The sequence below is a fragment of the Camelus ferus genome, chromosome 2, assembly GCF_009834535.1.
Source record: "Camelus ferus isolate YT-003-E chromosome 2, BCGSAC_Cfer_1.0, whole genome shotgun sequence".
Classification (NCBI taxonomy): Eukaryota; Metazoa; Chordata; class Mammalia; order Artiodactyla; family Camelidae; genus Camelus; species Camelus ferus.
In genome coordinates, this window is record NC_045697.1 from 48,662,770 (window position 1) to 48,690,205 (window position 27,436).

The 27,436-nt window shown below is 40.8% G+C and overlaps 1 protein-coding gene and 1 long non-coding RNA gene across 8 annotated transcripts in view; one reads left to right on the forward strand and one right to left on the reverse strand.

Annotated features, from left to right (window-relative positions):
- Positions 1–245: 245 nt before the first annotated feature.
- LOC116656790 lies at positions 246–27,013 on the forward strand. 6 transcript variants are annotated; one of them, XR_004311766.1, is made up of 5 exons: positions 246–504; positions 19,286–19,355; positions 19,687–19,904; positions 20,176–20,509; positions 25,053–27,013. It is a non-coding gene; the product is annotated as an uncharacterized LOC116656790 (long non-coding RNA). The 6 variants fall into 6 exon arrangements; XR_004311761.1 differs by lacking the exons at positions 246–504; positions 19,286–19,355 and adding exons at positions 511–636; positions 1,729–1,906; XR_004311757.1 differs by lacking the exon at positions 19,286–19,355 and having other exon boundaries at positions 250–504.
- Positions 19,495–27,436, reverse strand: part of SHROOM3 (shroom family member 3) — a 297,161-nt gene continuing 289,219 nt past the window's right edge. Inside the window, exons 11-12 of one of the 2 annotated variants that reach the window (XM_032457483.1) lie at positions 24,561–24,833; positions 19,495–20,488 (exon numbers count right to left, since the gene is read on the reverse strand). In XM_032457483.1, the coding sequence (XP_032313374.1) occupies positions 20,153–20,488; positions 24,561–24,833 (609 nt within the window). In that variant the 3' untranslated portion in view covers positions 19,495–20,152. The remainder of the gene's footprint in view (positions 20,489–24,560; positions 24,834–27,436) is intronic. The other variant, XM_032457490.1, reaches the window with a different exon arrangement.

Below are 27,436 nucleotides of genomic sequence, written 5' to 3' on the forward strand. Positions count from 1 at the left end.
GAGTACACTGTGATCAAACGCACACAAGCAGGGAGTAATCTTTCCTGCGTCCAGCGTCATCCTTGATGAAGTGGAGGGTAGAAGTTCCCCTCAAGTGGTCTCCCCCACTAAGAAGCCAAGGGGCGATGACAGAGTCTACATCGTATGGGAACCCTTGGTCTCCGGGAATATTTTTTTTTGCTGTTTTCACAGCTTTTTCCGGAGCCGCGAGTGGAACCCGTGGAGGTAACAGACGCAGAAAGTCGCGCAGCTTCTCCCGCTCTTGGCCCCGCCGGGCTCCGTCCTCCCGGCGCCCAGCGCCCCGGATGTGGGGTTTCCTCACACGGCTCCTTCCTCCTCCAAGGAGCGCCGGGCGGCAGATGTTCATTGTTAGAAGGAAACGTAATCAACCGCGGCTGTTTCTCGTCTGAGATAATGCCAACGCCCCGGGGAGGTGCCAAACCTGGCGGGGGGATCGCAGCGGGGGCCGGGAGGACCGGCCGGCAAGTTAAAAGGGAAAACGAGGTTGGAGATCTTCATTAGCGGCTTTTCATTTTTCGGGTGGAGCCGAGAGGAGAGGGGAAGCGGTCAGGGAGGGAGCGGACGCTTGGCTGCTGACTGTAGGGGACGCGGCGGGGAGACCGAGGCTGCGAAGAGGTAAGTAGGGCCGCCGCCCTCCCTCCCTCCCTCCTGCGGTCCCCGAGAACATCGCGACGGCCTGGGGGACCGCGGATGCGAAGGCAAGGAATTCGGGGTCTCGGTGCCCAGGGAGGAGATGGCCGTGGGGAGAGGATTACACCACAGAATGGAGTGGCGGGTGCTCATGTAGACGTTCAGACCTATTCACGGAGGGCAGTCAAAGCACAGGGGAGTTAAGTCAATGTGGTAACCATTATTTAATGTTTATTATTCTTTTGGAAGCTTGTAAGCACCTGGAGGAGGGCAGGGGCCAACTGTGTCTGTTTTGCTCACTGCTCTATCACTCCCACCTGGAGTAACTCCTGGGAAGTAGAATGAGGCGTCCACTAACCAAGTGCCTATGAAATATATAACGTATATATGTATGATATATATGTGAAGTGTGCATGTATATACTTTATATTTGTGAAGTCATCTGATCCTCGGCATAATCCTATGAGATGTTAGCCCCATTTTACAGATGATCAAACTAAGGCATGGGATGATCAAGGAGCTAGCACAAATAAGAACCGAGTGGAGTTTGTTTTTGCTTCCCCTGAGTTGTCTACATTTTCCCACTAGATCTTTATCTCTAAGATCCTTAACTGCTTTCTTGGAAATCTGTACTTGGAAAAAGAACTGTAACTCGCTCATACTAAGGTTCATGCTAAGCTAATAGCATTTCATCTTCAACCAGTATTCAATGAGGCTACCCAGCAAGATAAGTAGATGGATAGAATGGATTAATTCATGAGAAAGCAAGAATAGTAAAATGCTAGCAGTAAAATCTAGGTAGTGAGCATATGTGTTTTCACTGTAAAATTATTTATTTTTTGCTATATGTTTCAAAAATTTCAAGGCCTTGATTCCTATATGGGAAAGGGGAGGAGTACTGATTTTAAAAAAAAAAGTAAGACAAATTTTTGTCTATAAAGAGCTTTTAGTCATTAGAGAAAATAAAGCACATATACAAATAACTGATTTCTAACTCTGGGATAACATTTTGAGATCATAAATCAGGACTTTTTTTTTTTTTCTTTCTGTATGTTCTTTTCCTTCCCCACATCCAAGACAAGGGATATGGCTGACTGGGGAAACTAGAAGGAGGCTGTAGCTCTTTTTGGCTTTTATGTCAAAAAGTCTGGATTTTCAGAAGAGCAGAGGAGTATTGCTTCCTAACCCCTTCGATTAGAAAGAGATTCTGGAAACGGAGTGGCTCTGCTGACCTGCTGGCTCATGTTAAGAAGTAGTAAGTGCTCAGATTAGAAATGGCTGTGTGTCCTTTAGAATGGTAACCACCTTATTCTAATTTATTTAAACTAGGACACATTTGACAGCGAAGGGCGCACTATTGATAATTACACTGGGGCAGTAAGCATAAACCAGGATTGTCCCAGGTAAACTGGGATTTATAAACTGGGAACAGAGGCTGCCTCAGAAAAGACTTGAATGCTTATGTTTACTTACTGACTAAGGTGGCCCATTCCCTTCCATTCCACCTTCCCTGAGAGTTAAATTCCATCCTTAGAGAGTCATTCCTTTAACTTAAATTTGACCCTTGTTGAATTTCAGTTAGCTAGGTTGCTCCTTATTACCTCCTTTGGCTCTGTTTCCTGCACGTCCACAATCCCCAGTGCTCCGTATTTTTCTTTTCTCTCCTAAGTGATCGAATTCATTCCGTGACACTCACTACCAACATGCATCTGGCTCCCACACCCAGTACTGACCTCTGTCTTAAAGCTCCAGAAGCATCAGAAGCAGGGCACAGAACCATCAAGCCACTGGGCCTGAAGGAGCCCTGCAAATAGGAGTGATGGATGGAGAGCCAGGGTAACCTAGGTGACTGTTAATTGATGGTGCCTTCCTCCTTCCTCCTTCCTTCATGGCTCTGCACTGCCAAAGCCCCCTGGAGCCCTGGCACAGCTCAGGGTGATAGTGGGGGAGCGGAGTGGGCCTAGAAGTCATCAAGATAAAATGAATATTACTTATCTATTCATTCAACTTGGAAAGGGAAGAGAGAAGGAACAACTAACTATTTGGTAATACAAGAGCAGGGATCATATCTGTTTTGTTCAACACCTTCTAACAAAAGCATTTCAAAGTAAACCTTAAAAATTATTTGTTGAATAAATGAATGAATGAGTCAGGGAGGTAAATCTGCTCTAGGAAGAATGGTAGTGCTAATAACAGAAATAGAGACAGGAAGTGAAGTGGGTTTAGGAGGGAAGATAGTTTTGGTTTTGGTTTCAAATACTGTCTTTGAGGTGGCAGCAGCATAGTCCCAGTACCGAAGTGTGAATCAGCTGGTTATGTGTGGATAGAGCTTTAAGACAGAGGGCAGTGCTGGCTTTCAGAGCTAGGTACATGTTGGCAGCGAGTGTCATGGAATGGATTTGATCACTTAGGAGAGAACAGAGTAACACTGAGCGCTGGGGATTGGGGGTAAGCAGGAAATAAAGCTAAAAGAGATAATAAGGAACAATCAAGCTATTTGAATTTTAACAAGGGTTAAATTCAAGTTAAAGGAATGACTCTCTAAGGATGGAATTTAACTTTCAGGGAAGGTGATATGGAAGGGATGGGCCACCTCAGTCAGCAAGTAAACGCAAGCCACTAACGTGTGATTTTTGTTTGTTTGTTTCCAATATCTATTTTTAATTTCTTTGTTTTGTAATAGAGGACCTTTGCTCTCACTAAGTTTTTCCCCCCAACAATTTATTTTGAAAAATTTCAAACATACAACAAAAAGAATTTTACATTGAAAACACATAGACCCACAGCCTAGATTCTACCACTAACATTTTACTCCTCCTGCATTATCACTAATCTATCAATGCTCTCTCTCTACTCATCCATCAGTCCATTTTAATTTTTGATACATTTCAAAGAAAATTGCAGACACCCCCTAAATTCTTCAGCAGACCTATTATTAATCAGAATTCAGTATTTGCTTAGTTTTTTCTTTTGATGTAATAACTAAATATAATAAAATGAACTAATCTTAAGAGTATATGCAATGAGTTTGTCCCAAACATTTATTGTAACAGTTTTCCAAATATACAGCAATGCTGAAAGAATTTTATCCTTTACTTACCACCTAGATTTTACCATTAACATTTTCCTATACTTGCTTTTTCATAATCTACCCATTCATCTGTTTCTCTGTCCATTAATCCACCTAATTTCAAATACTTTCTCTCCAATACTTCAACATGTAATGTATATCATAAATCAGAGATTGATATGTATACAGTTTTCTTTCTTTTAATGAAGATTTTACATCTAGTAAAATGCATAAATCTTAGGTGTACATTCACTAAATTTTAACAAGCAGACACCTGTGTAACTCAAATCTCTATAAGATATAGAACATTACTATCAGCCAAGAAAGTTTCTACGTGCTCCTTCCCCACCCAAGCCCTGCCCTTGTTTGCCCCAGAAACAATCACAGTTCTAATTTTTTTTCCACCAGAGATTTGACTTGCAGTATGTACATGAAAGGCTTCTATCACACAGTGTAATTATTTTTGAGATCGTTTATATTGTTGCTTATATCAGTAGTTCATATCTTTTTATTACCGAGTAGAATTCCATTGAATGAATATACCAAATTGTTTGTGAGCTCTCTTATTGGTGGATACCTGGGCTGTTTGCAATTTTGGGGTATGCTGCTATAAACTCCTTCTACAAGTCTTTTTGTGTTTTCATTTCTCATGGGTAAATACCTAAGATTGGAATTGCTGGGTCATAAGGGTAAGTATATGTTCAGTTTTAAAAGAAACTGCCAGGTATTTTTCCTAATGTGGTTGTACCATTTCTCACTCCCATTAACAGTGTATTAGAGTTCTGTGCTCCACATACAGACATCTGAAATTGTCAGTCTTTCTCATTTTAGCTATTCTGATGGGTGTGTAATGATAACTCACGGTGCTTTAAATTGGCATTTCTCTGATGTTTAATGATGGTGAACACTTTTTCATATGATGATTGTATATAGGTTCTTTAGTGAAATATTTGTTCAAATACTTTGCCCATTTAAAAAATTGGTTGTTTATCTTTTTCTTATGTTGTAGAAATTCTTTATATATTCTGGATACCTGTCTTTGGTTAGATATATGATTTGTGAATATTTTCTTCCAGTCTGTGGCTTGCATATTCATTATCTTAATGATAGTATGTGATGAGCAGAACTTTTAAATTTTGATGAAGTTAAATTTATCTTTATTGCTTTTTGTGACCAATTTGACAAAACTCAGCCTACCCTCAAGTCACAAAGATGTTTTCTTAGGTTTTCCTCGAAAAACTTAGGATTTTAGCCTTTGTGTTTAGACCTGCAATTCATTGAAAAATAACTTTTGTGTATGGTGAAGAAGGGGCTGGATTCATTTTTTCCTATATGGACATCTAGTTATTATTGCATTATTTGTTGAAAGGAGTTTTTCCCCTATTTACGTGTTTTGGTGACTTTCCCCTCCAAATGACCATATAAATGCCTGCTGTTTCTGAACTCTGTTTTGTTCCATAGATCTATTTGTTGATCCTTAAGTCAGGATCACACTTGCTTGATTAATCTAGTCTTATAGCAAATCTTGGAGTCAGATAATGGAAATACTACAAATTTGTTATTTTCCAAAATTCTTTAGGTATCCTTTAGGTATCTTTGAATTTCCAGAAAAAATTTAAAGCAAGTTTGTCAATTAAAAAAAATGTTTCCTGGGATTATGATTGGATTATATTGAATCTATGATCAGTTTGGGGAGAATTGACATTTCTCCGTTTATTTAAACTTCTTTAATTTCTCTCAACAATGTTTTATAGTTATTAGTGTAGAAGTCTTGCATGTCTTTGGCTAAATTTATTCCTAGTTTGGTTTTTTAATACAATTATAAATTATAATTATCAATTAAATTTCCAGTTCAATTTTCTTTTTTTTTTTTTGAAAGATAATTGACATGTAACACTGTAAGTTTAAGGTTTACAGCATGTTAATTTTATACGTTTACATACTAGGTTACAGTTGCCATTGTAGTATTAGCTAACACCTCTATCACATCACATAATTATTTTTTTGTGATGTGAACTATTAAGGTCAGCTAGTTTGATGTTTGTAATACAGTATTGTTGTCTATAATCACTAGACTGTGTCTTAGATCTCCAGGACTTATTTATTTACTAGTTTTAGTTCAATTTTCAATTGTTTGCTGCTAGTATATAAGAATACAATCATTTTAGTATATTTACCATGTATCCTGAAACCTCATTAAATACACTTAATAGTTCTCACATTTTTTTGTAGATTGCTTGGGATTTTTTTTTTTTTTTTTTGTCAACAACTTTGTCACAGGCAAAGAGAGATGATTTTACTTCTTTCTTTGCAAATGTTTACCTTTTATTACTTTTGCTTTATGGCAAAGACTAGGACCTCCAGTATGATCTAAGAGGTGGTTACAGTGGGTATCCTTGCCTCGATTCCAGTTTTAGGAGGGAACACTTACTATTTCACCATTAAGTACGATGTTAGTTGTGGATATTTGGGTGAGTTGTATTTTTCAAGGAAGTGTTCATTTCATCTATATTGTTAAATTTTGGTGCATAAAGTTGTTCGTAATATTCTCTTATTATCCTTTTAATATTTATAGGATCTGTAGATCTTTCCTGACATAAGTAATTTGTATTCTGACTTTTTTCTGGATCAGATTCCTAGGGCATTAACAGTTTTGTTGCCTTTTGCCATTGTTAGTTTCCTTGATTTTGTCTGTTTTCTTTTTTGTTGATTTCTACTTTTCCCTTATTATTTCCTTATTTCTCCTTACTTTTGTTTTACGTTGCTATTTCTTTAGCTTTTTAAAGTGGAAAAAAAAGGTATTTATTTTTAAGTATTTTAGACCATTCTTCTTTTCTAACATAAGTGTTTAAAACTATCAGTTTTCCCCATTCACTTCTTTCAATATATCACACTATTTTGGGGGGCTGGGGGAAGGTATTTAGGTTATTTATTTTTTTAAATGGATGTACTGGGGATTGAACCCAGGACCTTATGCACGCTAAGCACACACTCTACCACTGAGCTACACCTTACCCCCATCACACTATTTTTTACTGTGTTTCATTAATATTCAGCCTAAAATATTTTTAAATTTTTCTTATGATTTCTTTTTTGACCAAGATATAATATTAAAGTGTATTGTTTAATTTACAAATATTGGGGGGATTCATAATTATCTTACTGTTATTAATTTCTAATTTAATTCCATTGTCAAAGAACATAATCTGTATGGTTTTAATCCTTTTAATTTTGTTGAAACTTGCTTTATGGCCATATATATTCTATCCTGGTGTATATACTATATGTAATTGAAAAGAATTGTATTCTTCTATTGTTAGGTGTAATGCTGTATAAATAGCAGTTAGGTCAAGGTGATTGGTAGTATTCAAATTACCTATGTTCTTACTGAGATTTTTTTTTCTGTCTAGTTTTTCTTTCAGTTGATGATGGAGAGATGGTGATTATGGATTTGTATTCTCTCTTTAATTTTGTCTATTTTTGCTTCATGTATTTTGATGTTCTTCTATTAGACACATATGTATTTATAATTATATCTTTCTAATGAATTGACACTTTTATTATGAAATGTCCCTCTTTATCTCTGATAATACTTTTAATCTTGAGGTCTATTTTATCTGATATTAATATAGTCACTCTAGTTTTATGATTAGTTTTTGCATGGTTTCTCTTTTTTCATCTAATTACTTTTAAATTGTTAATTTCTTTATATATTTAAATGTGTCTTGTAGAAAACATAAAGTTGGGTCTTGATTTTTATAATTTTTTTGAAGTTTCTACCTTTAAATTGGAACATTTAGGGCATTAAAATGTATTGTAATTATTTGTAAGTAACATATAGGGCTACCACATTTTCTCTTTCTCTCCTCTGTTTTTTATTTCTGAGTATTTTAAAAATTCCACTTTAACTTATAAATTGGCTATATAGTTATGGCTTTTTAAAAAATTGACAGTCCAGGGACTGCAGTTATAGATCCTGATGCTTTGTAATTTATTAAAGTCCTTATTTTTTTCTTTCATTCAAATTGGATAATTTCTGTTGATCTGTTTTCAGGTTTACTGACTGTTTCCTTCATCATCTTTATTTTGCTTTTAAATCCATTCGGTATATTTTTAAATTTTAGATGTTTTATATTTTAGTTTTATCATTTATGTATGTTTCCTTTTTATAGTTTTTATTTATCAGCTGAGATTTCCTATCTTTTTGTTAATTATGAGCTTTCATTAATGAGCGCTTTCTTTTACTTCACTGAGCATAGTTAAAGTAGCTGGCATAATGTGTGTGTGTGTGTGTTAATTCCAACTTCTGAGTCATTGCAGGATTGTTCTTTGCTGATTGTCTCTTCTCTTGAGATTGGGTCACAAATTCCTGTTTCTGACTGTGTCAAGCAGTTTTATATTGTAACCTGAATGATGTGAACATTATATCCTGGAAACTGTCTATTCTGCTATAGATTTCTCCAAAAGGTGTTGATATTTTTGACAAGCAGTTAACGTTTTTTCTTTTCTTTTTTCATTTGTTTTGGTTTGTTTTTGTTTTCTGTTGATTTGGGTTTTGGGGGAGTAATTAGGTTTAATTAGGTTTACTTATTTATGTATATTTTTTAATGGAGGTACTGGGGGTTGAACCCAGGACCTCGTGCATGCTAAGCATGCACTCTACCAATAAGCTCTACCCTCCCCCCGACCTTCATTATATTGAGTCATGAATGGTTGTTGATTATGTCAAGTGCTTTTTCTGCATCTATAGATCATATGATTTTTATCCTTCATTTTGTGCACGTGATATATCACATTGATTTGTGGATGTTGAATCCCTGGAATAAATCCCACTTGATCATGATGTATGATCCTTTTCATGTATTATTGAATTCAGTTTGCTAATAGTTTGTTGAGAATATTTGCATCTGCGTTCATCAGGGATATTGACCTGTGATTTTCTTTTCCTGTAGTGTCCTTGTCTGGTTTTGGTATCAGGATAATGGTGGCCTCACAAAATTGAGTGTGGAGGTATCCCCTCCTCATCTATTTTTTTGGAAGAGTTTGAGAAAGATTGGTATTTGTCTTTAAATGTTTGGCAGAATTCACTTGTGAAGGCATCTGGTCCTGGTCTTTTGTTTATTGGGAGTTTTTGTTTGTTTGTTTGTTTAATTACTGATTCAATCTTACTAGTAATTGCTCTGCTCAGATTTTCCATTTCTTCATGATCCAGTCTTGGTAAGTTACATGTTTCTAGGAAGGTATTCATTTCTTCTAGGTTTTGCAATTTGTTAGCATATAATGGTTCATGGTAGTCTCTTGATCCTTTGTATTTCTGTGGTATCAGTTTTAATGTATCCTTTTTCATTTATAATTTTATTTTAGTCTTCTCTTTTTGTTCTTGGTGAGTCTAAAGTCTTGTCTATTTTGTTTGTTTTCAAATCACCAGCTCTTAGTTTCATTGATCTTTCTATTGTCTTTTTAGTCTCTATTTCATTTATACTGTCTGATTTTATTTCCTTTCTTCTAATAATTTGAGCTTAGTTTGTTCTTTTTCTGATTCATGGAGGTATAAAAGTAGGTTGTTTGAGATCTTTCTTGATTCTTAATGTAGGCATTTATCAGTATGAATTCTATACATTCTGTTGCTTTTGGATGATTTTCTGTCTGGATGAGCTATCCATTGATGAATGTTGGGTATTGAAGTCCCCTACTATTATTGTACTGCTGTCTTTTTCTCCCTTTAGGTCTGTTAATATTTGCTTTCTATATTTAGGTGCTCCTATGTTGGGTTATAAACACTTACAAATGTTATTATATCCTCTTGTTGGATTGACCCCTTTATCATTATATAATGGCCTTGTCTCTTATTACAGTCTGTGTCTTAAAGTCCGTTTTGTCTGAAATAAGCGTAACTGCTCTAGCTTTCTTATTGGTTTCCATTGAAATGGAATATCTTTTTCCATCTCTCCACTTTCAGTCTGTGTTCTTGAAGCTGGAGTGAGTGTCTTGCAGGCAGCATATAGTTGGGTCAGGTTTTTTAAATTCATTCAGTCCCTCAATGTCTTGATCAGAGAATTTCGTCAGTTTACATTTAAAGTACTTATCGATAGATACGGACTTACTCTTACCATTTTGCTTTCTGACTGTTTTGTAATTCTGTTCCTTTCTCCTCTTGCTCTCTTCCTTTGTGATTTGATTTTCTGTAGTGGTAGGGTTAGATTGCTTTCTCACCTTTTATGTGTCTACTGTAGATTTTTGCTTTGTGGTTACCATGAGGCTTACATAAAACATCTTAGACTTATAATAGTCTATTTTAAGGTGATAACTTAAGTTCAAATGCATTCTAAAGTTGTATGTTTTATTCACCTCAACATTTTATGTTTTTGATGTCATGGTTTACATCTTTTTATCTTGTATATTGATTGACACATTATTGTAGTTGTAGTTATTCTTACTGCTTTTTTCTTCTAAACTTTGTAATAGATTTATAAATGATTAGCCCACCACCATTACAACATTTTACTGTATATTTACCAGGGAGAGTTATACTTTTAATATGTTTCCTAATTACTGTTTAGCACCCTTTTGTTTCAGCTTAAAGATGTTCCTTTAACACTTCTTGTAAGGCCAGTCTAGTGGTGAGGAGCTCCTTTAGCTTTTGTCTGGGAAACTCTTTTTTCCTTTCTTTCTGTTTTTTTTTCTTTCTTTTTTTCTTTCTTTACTTCTTTCTCTCTCTCTTTCTCTCTCTCTCTTTCTCTTTTTCTCTCTTTCTCTCTCTCTCTTTCTCTCTTTTTCAATTCTGAAGGACAGCTTTGCTGGGTAGAGTCTTCCTGGTTGGCAGTTTTTTTTTTTCTTTCAGCACTCTGAATGTGTTATATCACTCTTCTACCCTGCAAAGTTTCTGCCAAAAAATCTGCTGATCGTTGCTATATGTAACGAGTTCTTTTTTTTTCTTGCTGCTTTTAAGAGTCTCTCCTTGTCTTTCACTTTGGACAATTCAATTGACAATTCAATTATTCTGTCTCTCAGTGTGGGTCTCTTTTCTATTTTAGAACTCTCTGGACTTCCTGGTTCTGGATGCTTGTTTCCTTCCTCAGGTTAGGAAAGTTTTCAGCCATTATTTTTTCAAAAAGCTTTCTATCCCTTTCTTTCTCCCTTCTCCTTCTGGGACCTTTACAATGTGAATATTTGTTCTTTTGATGTTGTCCCATAAATCCTTTAAGCTATCTGTACTCTTTGTCATTCTTTTTTCTTTTTGCTCCTTTGGATGAATTCTACTGCCTTGTCCTTTAGTTTGCCAATCCTCTCTTGCACTTCCTTTAGTCTGCTGTTGAACAGACTCTACTGAATTTTTCAGTTCAGTTATTGTATCCTCAGCTATGTGATTTCTGTTTGATATTTTCTTATATTTATATCTCCTTTTTAAAATTCTCACTTTGTTCACACATTGTTCTCCTGACCTCTTTATGGCCATTATTTTTAACTCTTTATCAGGTAAATCATTTATCTCCATTTCATGAAGGTCTTTTTCTGGAGTTTTATCTTTTTCTTTCATTTAGAACATATTCCTCTGTTTCTCGTTTTTTGTTTTTTTTTTTTAAACTGTGTTGGTTTGTGTACATTAGAAAAAACAGCCACCTCTCCCAGTCTTTAAGTGCTGGCCTTGTGTAGGAGACGCAACACATCATTCAGCCCTGCCCTGGCCCTTGGTTGCTTCTCAAACTTTTGTGATTGTTCAAGCTGTTTTCTTTGTTTGTTAGTGGCCCCTAGTAGTGAAGGGTGTGCCCAGACCTGTCAGTGTCCCAAAGCGGGGAGAATCTCAGCCAGCACCCAGATGCAGGCTGATTGGAGCCAGGCCCTGAGGCAGTGGCTTTCAAAGTATACAGAGTACCTCTTTCAGGGGAAGACTAGGAGATGGACATTCTGTCTCTTCCCTCTGCACTGAGCTGTCGGGTGACAGCCAGTTAAAAACTGTTTCTTGTTTGCTACCATCCTGTTGAACCCATGAACAGGAGCCCTGCTGGCTACCAGAGCCAGACTTTCACGGGATGTGTGTCCTCCGGGCAGCAGCCACAAAAGCCGGGATGCCAGGTGTGTGTACAAGCTCCTTTCATGGAGACACTGGCAACCTGGGGCAGGGCAGATGGAGAGTGTGCAAATGGTACCCACTGGCCTCCCTGGTTTCTGGAGGAGACTGCAGTTGGTCCCTACATATGTGTTAAATTAGAAGCCTGACCCTCAGGCCACAGCTTTTAAGATCTGCAGACAGGCCTCTTTCACAGAAAGACTGGGCTTTTCTGCCTGCTGCCTCTGCGCCATACCCCGGGAGGGATGGCCACGGTGAGCCTGTGCGAGCCCCTTCAAGAACCGATTGTTAGTTCACTACAGCCTAATGAGTCTTACAGATGGAAGCCCCATTGGCTTTCAGAGCTGGATGCTTTTGAGGAGCCACCTCTCAGGTGGAAGTCTTAAAAGTCAGGGCACCAGGTGTGTATTCCAAACTCTTTGCTTCTTTAGGGAGAAGCTGGGAGTTTCGAGTTCCCTCCCAGGGGTTGTCAACTATACCCAGGGTGGGGTTTGGTGCGATTGTCTCCACCTCTCCTACCTGTTTTAATGTGGTTTTCTTCTTGTTCACCCAATGTAGAGGAGTTGCTCAGCTAGTTTCTGGATGTTTTTTCAGAGCGAATTGTTCTATGTGCAGCTGTAGGTTCGGTGAGGGGAGGTGATCAGGAGCCTCCTATGTTAGCATTTTGAACTGGACTCTATTTTTTGTTTTCAATCTAGTTGTTACAGCAGCTTGGGCTACACCCTAACCATGAGAAAAAAAAAATCCCTGGGATTGTCTATCATCATGATCTCCAATTATTGGATGAAGGCTAAAACCCAGTTACCTATTTAGTCGATATCAAATAACTAATTTGCTCTAGTTTCTCACTTTTTCTCATCACTATTTTTTAAATTGAGGTATAATTAATAATCAGAATTAGGCACAGATTTAAATGTTCAGTTGGATGAATTTTGACAGTTTCATTCACCCATGTAACCACAACTCGAAGCACGTACAGAATATACTTGTCCCCTCAGAAAGTTCTCTTTTGTTCATTTTGAATCAATTAGCTTCCCTCCCTCCCCAGGCCACCACTTTGTCATTTCTACCATTACAAGTTAGTTTTGCCTGTTCTAGAACTTGATATAAATGGAATCATACAGTATATATATTTTTGTGTGTGTAACTCCATTTGCTTAATGTAATGGTTTCCATTCACGTGGTTACATTTACCAATAGTTTATTCTTTTTTAAAAAAAACTGATTGATAGTGTTCCATTGTATTAATCTACTACAATTTGGTTATCTGTTGATTGGAGATTTCAGTTGTTTTCAGTTTTTGACTACTGTGATTCAAGCTGCGAAAACATCTTGTACAAGTCTTTTTGCAGAGATAGATTTTAATTTCTTTAGAGTAACTACTTAAAAGTGGAAGCGATAGATTATAGGGTAAATACACATTTCATTTTGTAAAGAACTATCAGTTCTCCGAAGTGGGTTACTTGCCGACCAGGATGTGTAATAACTCCATTTGCCCCACATACTCACCAACACTTGATTTTAGTCACTCCAGTGAGTGAGTAATAGAATTTCCTTGTGGTTTAAATTTGTATTTCTCTAATAATTTAAAGACGTCTATCACCTTCCCATGTGCTTATTGGTCATTAATATATCTTCCTTTGTGAAATGTCTCTTTAATTCTTTTGCCAAGCTTTTAAAATTGGGTTGTCTTTTTATTGCTGATTTGTATTTGTGCATCATGCATATTTGTATTGGTGCCTAATGGATAAAATTCCTTTTGTTAGCTCCCTCCCACTGATTTCTGATCAATTTGACCTGAAGAGCGGTGGTTCTACTTTTGTTAGTGGACATATGATATACCCTCTCAACCAGCCACGCCGACGTAGTATCCAGAGTCACAGTGACACATGCATGTCTCCTGTTGTGCTTCCCAAAGATGCTGCCCTTCTGTCTGCCTGGGGAGGCACGTTATTTAACTGCATCTTGAAATTATTTCCTCAGTTCCTTATTCCTCAGCACGTTATTCCTTAGCTTTTAAGTGACATTTCCAAGAAGCCCTTACTATTTGTTCTTAAACTCTGCTATAGAACCTTCAAAATTTGTTGTTGGAAAACAAGAAGTCTTTGATAAGATTTGTAGAACAAGTCAGGAAAAAATGGAAGACGAAAAGGATTTGCAGTCTCACTGTAAAAAAAAAAAAATATATATATATATATACACATAGATATATATATACACACACATATATGTGTATATTTTTTCAGGGTTTCACATGTGGATTAAGGCAGTTATTCTTTGATTTGGGGGAAGTTTCCCTTGAGTATTAAATAATATCAAAACACATCTAGTGATGCATTATTAAACTGAGTTTATTATTGAACTCATTATTAAATTTTTGGAGTGAACTTGATTGAAAATGTCTGTTTATGTCCTAAGCTGAAATTCACTTTCTGCCCATCTGCACAGAACCCTAGCCCTGGAAGGGATATCAGACTATCTTCCTGCCTTTTAATAAATCTGCTTCCAAATCATTTCATACCAGGGGGATCTGTAATCTTTTTTTTTTCCTTTTAATTGTCAGGAAGGAAGGTTAATGTTCTTCTCAGTCCAGGGCCCGTGAGTCCTCTTTCTTGGGTTGCTCCTTCTTATCTACTTGGTTCCTATTACTGAAAATTGAAGCCAACTCCTATATTCTGTTCTAATTAGAGAAGAGAAATAGCTTTCAGTCACTCATACATATTTATACACATTGCAAAGTTTGCAAAATCTCCTTTTACCTGTCTTTCTCTTTTAGCTTGAATGAGGTGAAATTTTTTCCCGACATTGAAAATAGCACATTCTTGACTTTACACACAGGTTGTCTTCCCTTCCAGCTCTTTACTCATTCCCACTTTATCCTTTCTAAGTTGCCTCCCCCCAAAAAGGAAAAACATAACTGGAATCATTTGGGACAGGAAAGAAAAGAAAGGTGACAACTGCACAGACAGAAACACACAGAGACAGAAAGTACTCATGTGGCGACACAGCAAGAGACAGACAGGTGTACAGAGGCAGAGCTAGACAGACAGAGGTCGACAGATAGAAAACTTATACGTGCTCTTGAATAGGCATTATTCTAAACCTCTTGCTTTAGAGACTTTGAGGAGTATCAATGTATGAAGCACATTTAAAGAAGACATAAATGAGAAACTGCCTTCCCTTTGACACCTCCTTTAAGAGATAGAAATTGCCCGTTTGATACAGTTTTTTTCCTTTATTGTCAGAGAAATAGTTCTTACAGAATCGGCAACTACAGAATTCTATGCTACCAGAAAATAATGCTAAGGTAATAATCTAGAAGAATAAATTTGTGCCAGTTATCAAGTTACTGCCTCTTAGCTCTACGTTCACCCTTCAATATATGCTGTGACAATGGACAGAGTCCCTTTAAAAATCTCTTTACAGTGAGTGAGATGTTAAGCTTTCCCAGTAGAGGGCGCTGGAGGGGCAGCAGGGAAGGAAAGGGCTTACCTTGCTGTTTGGACTGCTGTCTGGTGCAGCAGTGGGGTGAGTGTGAGGATATCTGATAGAGTTCCGCCCCAACGACGGGTTGCCTTGGTGACCTTGCAGCCTCAGCAGGTGATAACCTTCTCCCAGCCCTGTGGACTAGAAACCCACACCCTGAAGGATTCCTGCTTGCATTCACGCCCAAGGCATTCTGCCTGTGCAGATAACCTGAGACTCAGAGAGTTTGCACTGGGCAGCCACCCCCTCTATGACCCCGCTAACTGTGCACCTCTACACTGTGTTTTGCTAACTGACCATACCCACCTGCGCTCTGAAGGGTTGCTTCCTGCTTGCCCAAGAACTGCAGACTAGCCTTTGGCCTGGGCAAACCAGCAAGCTTCTCTGCTATCTGGCGGGCTGCATTCTCCAAGGAGTTCTGAACCCCAGCGTTGGCAAGGGGGGGGGGGGGCTTTCCAAGTGTCTCTTTCCTTGGATATTCTTCCTTAGATGGAGGGTATCATGTAGAATCCCTTATATTCTATAGGCACTGGTTTAATCAGAATTTAATCATTTGTTATATTAAACTTCCACTGTGTAAAGCAATAGCAATACTGATGTTTTAGCAAGAAATGCAGCTGCTTTTCCACTTAGGGAAGATCTGAGAGCAGTGTACAGAACGAAGTAGGAATAAATGAACTAGTTTCTTCATTCAGTTTTTTTCTTGCCTAATTTTGATTTTAGGCTTTTGAACTTGGGTAATGGCTCCTTTCACTTCTCAGACGAAATGAACACATTTTTGTTTCATTAGCTAGACTGTCCATTCCAAGCTGAGAGAAATTCTAACTCGTATATGACATGAGTCTTGTGTTGAAGCAATGGAAATATAAGGTCCCCACTGAAAAGGTCAGTGGTGATTTCAGGTTAGTACAGATGTCATGGCAGACTTTAGATTACTCATTTCTTTTGGGGAGAAAGAATTAGTGCAGTTGAGCCTGAATAAGTTCTGAGCTTGTTTAAATTTAAGAGATCTAGGAGAGAGTGAGCAGGGGGAAAAAAACCCATATCACAACCTTGGGAATTGTATAATAGTGGTGACAATATTAACTCATAATAATGCAATTAATAAGGGTAAATGGGACAGGGCTTTGAATTTCTGGGATTACTGTGACATAAATTCATGCTCGTCTAATCATGATCCTAACAACAGAAATGGACAAATGATTGGTGTAAGAGGCCCCCAAGTGCCAGAGAACATCAGAATAAGCTGGGGAACCTGTTAAGATGCAGATTCCCAGCCTACTTGGTTGTGTCCCAGCAACTGGCATTTTTCACAAGCACTCTGATTCTGATGCAGATACTGCACTTTGAGAGACCATGAGTTAGTGTCTGAATGAGCTCCCTTAAGAAAAGGGAGGTTTTATTTCAAAATAAGAGTAAACTAGAATACTGTTCATGTGTCCCTTTCTGATATTAAAATGGCCTTTGTCATTTCATTCCATGCTTCACCCCAAAGAGTTCAGGCAGCAATGAATAACTTGTCCCCAGTAACCTATTTCTGTGTAGAAAGGTCCCTTCACGTTCACCTGGCCATCTCTTGCTGGAGATGGAGAAGTTATTTTTGGCTGAAGTTCTTCCTTTTTCCTCCCAGCAGAAAGGTGAATAAAACTCATTTTGTTCTAAGAAAGGAAAAATAATTCTAACCTAACAGAATAAAGCCAATAATATCATGGAAAATTAAACTAAAGAGAAAAATTTGGAATCATATTAGAATTTAAAAAAGCCAGCATTTTCCAGGGTATCCAAAACAACAAAAAAAATCCTAGTATCTTAATAAAAGCTGTTTGAATAAAATACAAGCTTAAAAGTAGAACTCCTATTAGGGCTGTGATCTACTTTTTAAACTCAGAAGTGATCTTAGATCAGGTAATAATGGAATAATAGGGAAGCTTGTATGTCCCAGGCTGGTTTCTGCTTCTGCACCCCAAAGGACCTCAGTGAAGCCCTCACTCCTCACCTGAACAGACTCTTGAGAGCTGCCCCAAACGTGCTGATCTTCAAGTCGGAAGATAGTTGTGCAAAACAAAATCTAAAATGATCCCCTGGAGCAAAGGGAAAAACTGGTTTCCACAGTGCCTCTGGGAGAAACTCAGCAACATTCACTGTGGATCCTCCCTGCATTGTTGGGGTTAAGCAGCCACCACAAGAAGCAGAATAGCAGGGAAAAGGCTGAGTCAGCCAGCATGTTGCAACGAGCCCAGGAACTGCCCTAGGGGCCCAGGAATCTGGAGGTTCCCAGTTTTGTCGCAGGACATTGTCCTTTCTCAGAACTTCGAAGGTTTCCTGAGGATCAGCAGCAAGGCCATCCTCCCACTCCCACCTGACTTCTCATGAGACATGGGATCTCTGAAATGGTCACATCCACAGGGACAATTATTGATGGAACAAACATTCCTGAGGATGTCATGTGTGTCCTGAAATCCCGAGACCAACAGCTTGCTCGTGGTTGCTGTGTTCATGATTGGCTGAGGATACTGTTTGGAGGCAAAAGGTGGCTTCTACTGTAGATGATTTTTTAGTCGTGGGAAAGAATGCAAAATAGGTAAAGGGATAAAGAATGGCTTATTTTCTAGTTAAAGTTAATGAAAATTCGGTTAGTGGTTTCTTCTCATCAGAGCACAAAGGTCAAGTCCTGTGATAACTGTCACAGCCACCTGAGAATTAGATTCCAGTCCCCCTTGGGATGTCACTCATTTCACGTAACAACAGAGCATTTCAGTGCAGCAGAACAAGGGACAGGACCCTAAAAGTGTCACAGCTTCCAGGTGCTTGTGGTGTGGAGTATCACCTGCTGCTCTTCTGTTGGAGTCACTTACTTTGACATGTAAAAATTAGAAAAGTGACTGAAAAAGCCTAAATATATAAAATGTTCCAAGTCAAATCCTTAAGAATAATTTAGAAGAGTGTTGGGAATTGGGAGTCCCAGAACCCTGAGGAATTTCAGAGACCTGCTGAAGTCACCTGCTGACTAGCTTCAACCTGGTCTGACCCCAAGGAACCACCCAGTATCATCAGCAAGACACACAGTTAATTACCGATTGGAGTGGATCTCAAGCTCCTGTGAGTTTTTCTTTACTTTGAAATGACCTACAGTGTGGCTATTGAATGTTGTCCCTGGTTCTGCTGACTCCCTGGGGGATGGAATCTCTAGGTGTCCTAAGAGATCAGCTTTGGAAAACATTCCTGGAAAACCAAGGTGCAGTCTTACTGTATCATTGCGGTCAGACAGTGTAAAACCTCCAAAGAAATGATGCAGTGGCTTTTGCTGATGGCTCACAAGAAATTTCTGGGTGGCCTATTGGTTCTAAGTTCATCAAATGACATCTGTATTAGGGACCAAAACTATGCTTCTGTAGCTCTTAACTGGAAGATAAACTTCATAAAGTAATTAAAGCATATTAAGGAAATGGGCATCTGGTACCCTCCTATGAATGTTCCTCTCCCAGTTCTCCAGGACTGGCTCTACAGTACTGTAGCCCAAATCAGCACAGGGGGCCACCAGCCATGGATTAAACACATGTGAAAACAACAACAGAACTAAAACATAGCCTGGGATGCACCACCTGCTCAAAGTATCAGGCTGCTGCCAACTCTGGTAGCTGCCAACACAGCCTGGTTACCGGCCCAGCCCCTCCTTCCTGTCTGCTTGAATAGACTGACAGCTCGGGCTCCGAAGTACCCTCTTAGATGTTGTTATGGAAGCATAACAGTGCAAAATCAGTCTTCAGGTGTGCAGGGTAGAGTTTTTAACAGAAATGTGCTTGGTAAGTTTGACACTGTAGGAAAAGGAACTTTTTAAAAAAGCATCAGTAAAATAGCCTGATAATGTCTCACTTAAGCTGTATTCAGCTCAAATCTTGCCTAGGAGGACAGGGAGCATTCAGCTGTGAACTGACTTGGGTCCTGGCCGCCTTCTTGTCAACAGGTTGGAGAGTTGGCCCTATTAGTAAAATTTAGCTCTCTCTCCACAGCAGTGATAATGACTGGAGCACGAGGAAATGACGTGGTCGCTGTGCTGCGCACAGCTGTCTTCCTGGGGAGGTGCGTGTGCTCCTGCGAGCTGTGGGGGGTGAAGGGCCAGGGGCAGTGGCAGCTGGGAATCCCCCATCCTCAGCTGAAAACAAGGGCAGAAGGTCCACTTGTGGTGAGAGTTTAAGAAAAAAATTCTCCACACTCAATGTGACTATCTTTGGAATTCTTCATTAATTAAGGTTTTCACAAAATACAAAGCTCAAACGTAGCTGTCTATGGTCACCACACAACAGAATCAAATAAAGGGTTTGCACACAAATGATGATCTTTTTCATTTTTAAAAATATAAATAGCAGAGTTCAAGGTCTGACAGTTTCTTCTCTGTGTGTTTCTTTTTAAGGCTTTATGCTGCAGGCCCTTCCGTAATAAGCACTTGTCCCTGCTGTAGGGACACGCTGCCCCCAAGCAAGGAAGGCCACTGCGGGTGCATTCCCAGGGCGACACACACCGACCCAGGTTGCCTCAGCCTGTGAAAAGCTCAACGATCAACCGAACACCCTCCAATCAGTTCTCAGTTTCATTAATCTTCTTTCTACTACGAAGTAACAATAGAAAGGAGTAAGTTCCCAGCAGCATTCAAGCTCTTAGAAGATCAATCATGAAGGGCGAGAGGGAAAACACAGGCTTTTTCCCGGATAGAATGCTTTCCTTTTATCCAGAAAACCCCCAATAACCCATACAGTTGAAAGGGTGGCTTGTACTGAAACGCTTTTCGGATTAAATAGTGTTGAGAGAAGGGGTGATCTTTAGTGGGGGGGGACTGCAGGAGAGGTTAAAGTGGAGAGGCTACTGTTGGCAAAGTACCACTAGCAGGACACCCCCCCCACAGGAGTCAGGTCGCTGGCGAGGTCCGGGGGCAGAGCCAGGGCGCCTGCCTTGGGGACGAAGTCCGCCGGGAGGCTCTCCAGCAGACACTTGACCTGCTCCTGGCCCAGCTTGATCCTGTCGTCCAGCTTTCGCTGCTCGATGAGGAGCGTGGACTTCATTTTCACAAAATGCTGGTAATCCTGGAGCTGCTCCTCTGAGAGGTAATTGGCCAGGATGTCCAACACCACGCGCTCCCGTCGGTCCAGGTTCTCCTTGAGCTCCCGGGCGTCCTCGTGCTGCCCAGCCAGGACCTTCCTCTTCTCATTAAGAGAGCTCTGCCAAGAAGAGATGAGCAGGTCAGTGGAGGGCGGGGAAGTGGGGGTGAGGAAGGGGGAGGGAAAGAGCCAAACTGCCCGCAAGGAGGCCTCCTATATAGGACGATGAAATATCCAAGTTTCTATTTCGATTGTCACTCTAAAGTAAGGAGACTCAGTTTTTTGAAAGGTTGCATATAGATGGTTCTCTAAGTCATAAAGTCACGTGGCAGCTTATATTTGAGAGAGATCGCATTAAATTGGCTGGGCTAATGGCTTTACTCTAGGCTTCTAGACTTAAAGGGGCAACCAAGGACGCCACTTATATTAGGTACTTGGAGTAGTTAAGGTCATAGAGACACAAAGTAGAATGGGTGGCTGCCAGGGCCTGGGGGGAGGGGGGAACGGAGGGGGAATTGTTTCAATGGTTAGAGTTTCAGGTTCGCAAGATGCAAAAGTTTTGGAGATCTGTCGCACAACAGTGTAAATATACTTAACACTGCAGAACTATACATTTAAACATGGTTAAGATGGCAAATTTCATGTTATGTGCAGTTTACCATATTAAAAAAAAATTGAAGGGAAAGAAAGCCAATCTTCAAGGTACCTTGAGTGTTTACAAGCATTTACATTTATAGCGATTCTCAAAGTGTGGGCCAGTAGCACTGCCTGGGAACTTGTTAGAAATGCAGAATTTCAGGCCCTCTTCCACCCACTGTATCAGAAGCTCTGGAGGTAGGGCCCAGAGATCTGTGGTTGAAGAAGCCTCCCAGGTGAGTCTTTTGCAGCTGAAGTTTCAGAACCTCTATTGTAATCCGCAGTCAACAATGGGAACACATTTACCACCTCTGAACAAAATCAGTTTCCATTTTCCAGGCCCTGAATCTAACATGAGGGAAATTCTATTAACAATGATGGCAATTTCATATTCTGAGAGTTTCTTATACAGACCCAATGGTAAGACAGTGTTAGCATCCTTACAGCTGACATTTCAAAAAACTTCATTGCAGCTTTTTACCCAACATGCTGACATATAGTTAATGTCATTAAAATTTTTTTAAAATTTTATATTTAACCAGAATTTTCAGGCCAAAGTGACTGAAAATTTTAAACTTTAAAGTGGAAATTAATCAAGAAATAAGATTATTTAAATATATGCTTCAATACCAATTAGCTTATGTAGGGTTATGAAAGCCTCATGTGTCTTTGCCCTAACTGCCCTTGAACTAGCTTGTCAGGTCTTACACAGCAATGCCTGAGGAAAAGTGCAAAGTTAAAAGTTTATCTTACAAATATCTCCATTTTCATAGGCTTCCTTTCCCTAATCAGAACACACCTAAAAAACAACCTGAGGGACTGAATTTGCATGAAGACACCTTTCAAAATACTGTAGAGAAATTTTCAAGTTAAAGTGAGAACCTCTTCCTCACCTTTAAAAAATTATGAAATATTTTAAACATCACAATTATATAGAGAACGGTTTAATACCTGTGCACGCATCATTAAGAGTGCCAAATCTTAGCATGAACATTTTTCCATATTTGCTTCAGATTGAAAACAAAAAAATCAGCTTCAGTCGAAGCCTTACATATACTTCTCCCGAACCTCATCTTCCCCCTCCTCCCCTTACTGGTAACTGTAATCCTGAGTTTGGCACTTATTGAACCATTTATTCTTCTTTTCCTTTAAGAAACTTTTAAGTTTCCTGAGAGACTAGTCATTATAAAAACTAATACTGATGTGTTTTGCAGGTGAGCAAGCACTTACTCGTATGTAAGAGTGTGTGTGTGTGCATTTAAGCGTTAAGCTGAATTCAATTCTGGAACAACTCTTCTTCCCCAAACTAAGAACTGCTCCTTATCTCAGATGCCTGCAGCCTCCATCCAAGGGACCAAGCAGGAAACGTGGAACTACCTTCAGCTCCGTCCTTCCCCTCCTCTAACGTGCTCTGCTAATTCAAACTCATTCTCTCACACCCTATTCTCTATCCCCATGACAACTGCCTAAATTAATAGCCTAAACCCTGCTTGCTAGACTATTACAGTAAGTCTCCCAGCTGTAAGCATTAGTTAACATGGCTGATTATGTCATGAAATTAGTTCATGGCTCTCCAGGCCCACAGGCTAACATATGACCCACAGGTCTTTGTGATTCTTATCCGCACTAGATCCCACTCCAGATCCACACTCCTCAGCCCTGCTCTGTGTCTATGGAAGCTGAACCCCTCTGGATGCGGCATCCACTGGGCTCCCTTGCCCCCTGGGTTTGGTCACTGGGGGTCATGGGCAGGAAACTGGAAGGTGGGAGGAAGAAGAAACTGGGGACTTTATCCCAGGCTCCCTCCTTGCCAGGCAGTGGTGGCCACATCCTATCCCCCCAGGCCTCAGTGCTGTAGGACTCAGTGTTCTGATAAGGTGTTCTGATAGGCCTGCATTCTGATAAGGCCCCTTCCTCCTGCTCCTGCCAGTCCAGAGGCAGTAATGGCATCCCCTGGGGGACAGAGGGGCCTTGTTATACCTTTATAGTGTCCCATAATCCCTCCCACACCTTTCTGGAACTTTCTTCCCTTACCCCTTTTGATTGAGCCATCTACTGCCTGTTAGTTCCCTGACAACACACTTTTCTAATATTTCCTACAAGTCACTATTTTTACAAACACCAAGCAGTCACTCTGTGCTCTAGACATACCAAGCACATGTATATCAGTTCTTGGACATGCCGTGGTCTGTCTTGATTTCTTCCATGGCATTCCTTCTAAATGAAGACGCCCTTCCCCTCTTAGACCACTTGGAATTGAGAAATTCTTCTAGACTCCATTCAAGCGCCACTTGTGTGCAGTCCTTCCTGACCTCACCTGTCCTCACGGCTCTGCGTGTACGGCTGTGCTGCAGCACGCTGGATGCAGTCGCTGCTTCTGCACTGGTTCTGCTCACTACCTGGCAAGTTCCTGGAGGGAGGGCCCGTTTCCAGCCAGCGTTCAGCCCTAGCTCAGGTAGCGCCTAGTATTTGACAGGTTCTTGTTAGCTGTTTACTGAGTGGAACCAGGAAAGTGGAAAGGACAGCACATTTGAGACAAGTACAGTTAGACAGTTTCTAAGTGAGGAAGCGATGGCTCAGTGCATTTACACAAAGAGGGCACTCGCCAGAGAGGGGCTGCCGAAAGTTCCTGGATGCTCAGAGTCACATGCCTAAAGCTTACCATCTAGATGTCTCATCCTTTTAAAATCTACTCGAAAAAAGCCATCTTTCCTTTGCATGCAGTACATTAGGAGAGATAATTGGGAACCCCCAGAGAGCACTGAGAGGGAGAGCTGAGGCCAGGAGCTGGAGCCCCTGGTTGGCCGGAGCACCCAGTTTTTGGGCATGGATATGAAAACCAGTGAGAGCTAGTTTACTGTCTGACCTCCCTTGGTACGTTTGTTCCATGAGGGTGGGGGTCTATCTGCTTTGTTCACAGAGTATCCCCAGTGTCTGGACCAGTAAGTGGCACATACTGGACATGAGGTAAACTTCTGCTGTGCAGATGAGCAGATGAAGAATGCTCTGTACCTATGGACTTAAGTCCAACGAGGTGCATAATACCGGGGGCGGCAGCTGGACTCCTCCTACCCTGGCTCCACTGCCCACTGGTCTGTGGTGAGGACTCAACAGGACTCACCTCAGGCGTGTAAGCCCACAGCGCCTGGTGTGGGGGGAGCGCTTGGATTCACCCCGGCAGCACCACCGCTCACTCCAGGAAGGGGTGCAGTGCCCTGCAGCCGGAGCTCATGCTCCTGCACCCCCTCTGCGTCCCCAGCAGCTTTGTTGTCCCTCTCTCTTGTTTTTTAATGTCATCATGCTTTTATCTTTCCTTTTTCTGGGATAGGAAGGAAGGAAGGGAACTCTGGCACCCATGTTTCTACTTCCCTAAGTGTTCCCCGAGGCTGAAGTGTCAGCACGACATCCTGGGGTGGAAGATGCCTTCTTCTCTGCTCCCTGCTTATCTGTACGTTGCGCTCTCTCCCTGCCCCAAAGAGATGGTGACCTTCTCCAGGAGGGCTCCTGCCTAATCGTACTTCTCTGTGTACACAGGCTCAGAGGCTAGGCCACCTACCCTTTCCTCGTCACTGGCATCTTCACCAAGGCCGCTGAGGACATTCTCCACGCGGGCCAGGCGCCCCGAGAGGGAGAGCAGCAGGTTCACGACCTTGTCCAAGTCCCCAATGAACATCTTGTACTTGTCAATCTCGTTGGGCTTGCAGAGCTCGCCGATCCAGGCCCCCACCTCCTCCCCCAGGGCATTGTTGAGCTTGATGTCCATGAGCAGGCTCCCCTTCGCCTCCTGGAGGGTCTCCAGCTTGTGGGTGAGGCTCGCAATGAGCTCTGCCTGTAACGAGACACAGCAAGAATGAGCCAGCTTGAGTGGTCAGTGGAAGGCGGATCCACTTCTCCCAGCTGCATCCTTCCTGTCTTGTCTTTGAGGCTCAGCTGAAGGCCCCCCTCTATTCCTTACAGACTGCCCCGCTCAACATTAAGCCACGATCTTTCCTTTCCCTGAATGTCTACCACTGCCTTTCCCTGAACCTGTTCTACTCTGTCCTCGCAGGCCCATGCTCCATGACACATCGTCTCGGAATGTTTTCCAACTGTGTCCGGCCGGGCACAGCTCTGCCTTCCCAACTGGTTTGTTAACTACTCACCTTTAAAAGTCTTCTCAAGACATGTTCTCGTTTGAACCTCACAACAATACCAGAGCCCAGTAGGGTAAATATTCTTGTTTTACAAATAGAGAAACCCAGAGTCAAAGGAATTAAGGGACTTGCCCAAGAGCACAGAGCTGAGTTGAGTATTAATCACAGATACCATCTGTAGAGCAATTACTATGTGCCAGACACTGTACGAGAACCTGTGGATCATGTCATGTAGTCTTCCCAGCAGTCTCGTAGTAGATACTGCTTTAACCAAATCGGACAACAGGCGAGGAAACTAAGACTTAGTGAGGTGAAGTGAGGCTAAGACACGTGCACCCCAGGGGGGCTGCCGTGAACTCAGGTCAGCAGGACTCCGGGGGCCGCCCTTGTACAGTCACTGTAAATATCCACGCCAAGACTGCTGTCAGAACTCAGCCCCTCATCCTGTCCACTGCACCCACAGTCTCCAGTTCCCAGAGCCATGTAATTTGCCACCTTACTTACAAATTTCTATACATATAAAACAATTACACAAACACCCACTATATTTAGCTGAAGGGGTGAAGTAGAGGTCTTAGTTTGACTTCATTGATAGGAAGTGTCCACTACTACCTCGCTGCAGGAGAAATAAGACTCCATGGCTTTTTAGATTAGTCCTTCATTTTTCTCTTCACCTAAGGTAGCCGGATGGAAAAGGAACATAATCTTTTTTTGGTTAAAACCTATTTCTTTACCACTAAGAAGGTTCCAGCTCAAAATTGATATGTGTGTTTGTGTGTGTAAACCTAAGCTGTGTGGCTTCAGTTGGAAACTTGGTAAACAAGGGTCACAATTTCTATGTTAGAGTAAATCTTCATTTTAAAGGAAGGGAAAAATAGAAACATTTTTGACAAACAGAATTGAAGGGTACTGATGCCTTTGTCTACTATTTCTTCAACATGAGCACCACAGAATACAATCATCACAATGATACAGGAAAATATTTCTCCATGATCTGCCCATCTTTAAGCTGGAACACCAGAGCCACTTCAGTCTAGGTGAGGTTCATAACGTCCTTGACATGTCCAAGTTCTGGCTAAAATGGGGACATCTCATTGTCTTCTCTACTCGTCTAATCCCAGAGACCGAAGGGGGACTAAGCACTTCCATCTGCTGCACTGACTGGCTGTGGGCTATATTCTTTGGCTCTCTACAGGCAGTTTAGTTAAGACAAAGTCGATGTAAAAGACAATTTTGGTAGTGGAAAAAAATGTGTAATGTATATTAGTTGTCCACTGAAGAAAAATGCAGGTGGGAAAGAATATTGTTTAATGTCATTTGTTTAATTCTCCTTATATTTCCCTGGAAAATATCATTTTCTGAAAAAACAATTCTGGCTGGAAGTTACGTTATTCGCCTACAAGATGATCTGCTAGGGACCTGCAGCAAAACGCCCGGTGGGACGTGACGATCTTGCACTGTGGAAGAGGGCACAAGGATACCAGAACGGAGAGCAAGAGGGAAAACCAAGATGTCTGCCATCACGTCTCCCAACATCCCTGCAGGGCAGGGGCAGGACGAGTCAAATGTCACCATTCCTGTCTTTCAGACAGATAATGAGAGAGACTGACGTCTACATGAAGTCAGCCTGGGAGCTGTTCGCCTCACAGCTTCATTTCCTAGGCTCTCCACTCTGTCACCAGATGGCACCGCCTTATAGAAAACCAGGTTAGAGAGAATTCAAAGAGGTAGTTCACTGAGCAACAACACTCTCATCACCTCAACCCCAGGAAAAAGCCTTCCTCTTATTCAGGTGCTTTGGGATCCATTTCAATCTCACCTCTCCAGAAGTACAGCTTCTAGAAGCAGCTTAAAAAAAAAAAACAAGAGTAGAAAAGAATAGAAGGGAACAGTTGTATGGTTTCCATTATTCCTATAAACATGACTTCTTTTGAAACTAATATTGTGTGTCATTTCTGGAAGGAACTCAAAGAACTTAATAATGCAATTGATATCATTTAAAAAATGCCCATTACGGCTCTCAGTAGCTGGCATTTTAAGGGACAGGTGTGATGATTTTTAATTTGCAAACGAGTAGAAAGCAGTGTGGCTATGTCTGTCCTCACACGTTGGGGTGGGTGGTGAAGGGAGGGGAGAACTCTGCCCCTGAGTTTCCACTGAACTCGGCTCACTAACTTTCTCAGGCTCCTTCAATCTAAGTAGGGCTTATAATGTCCTTGACATGTCCAAGTTCTGGCTCTAATTAAAGGTGACGGGGCAGCCGTGCTAGAAGGGCAGGCGCCACGTGAGCGTGGTTCAG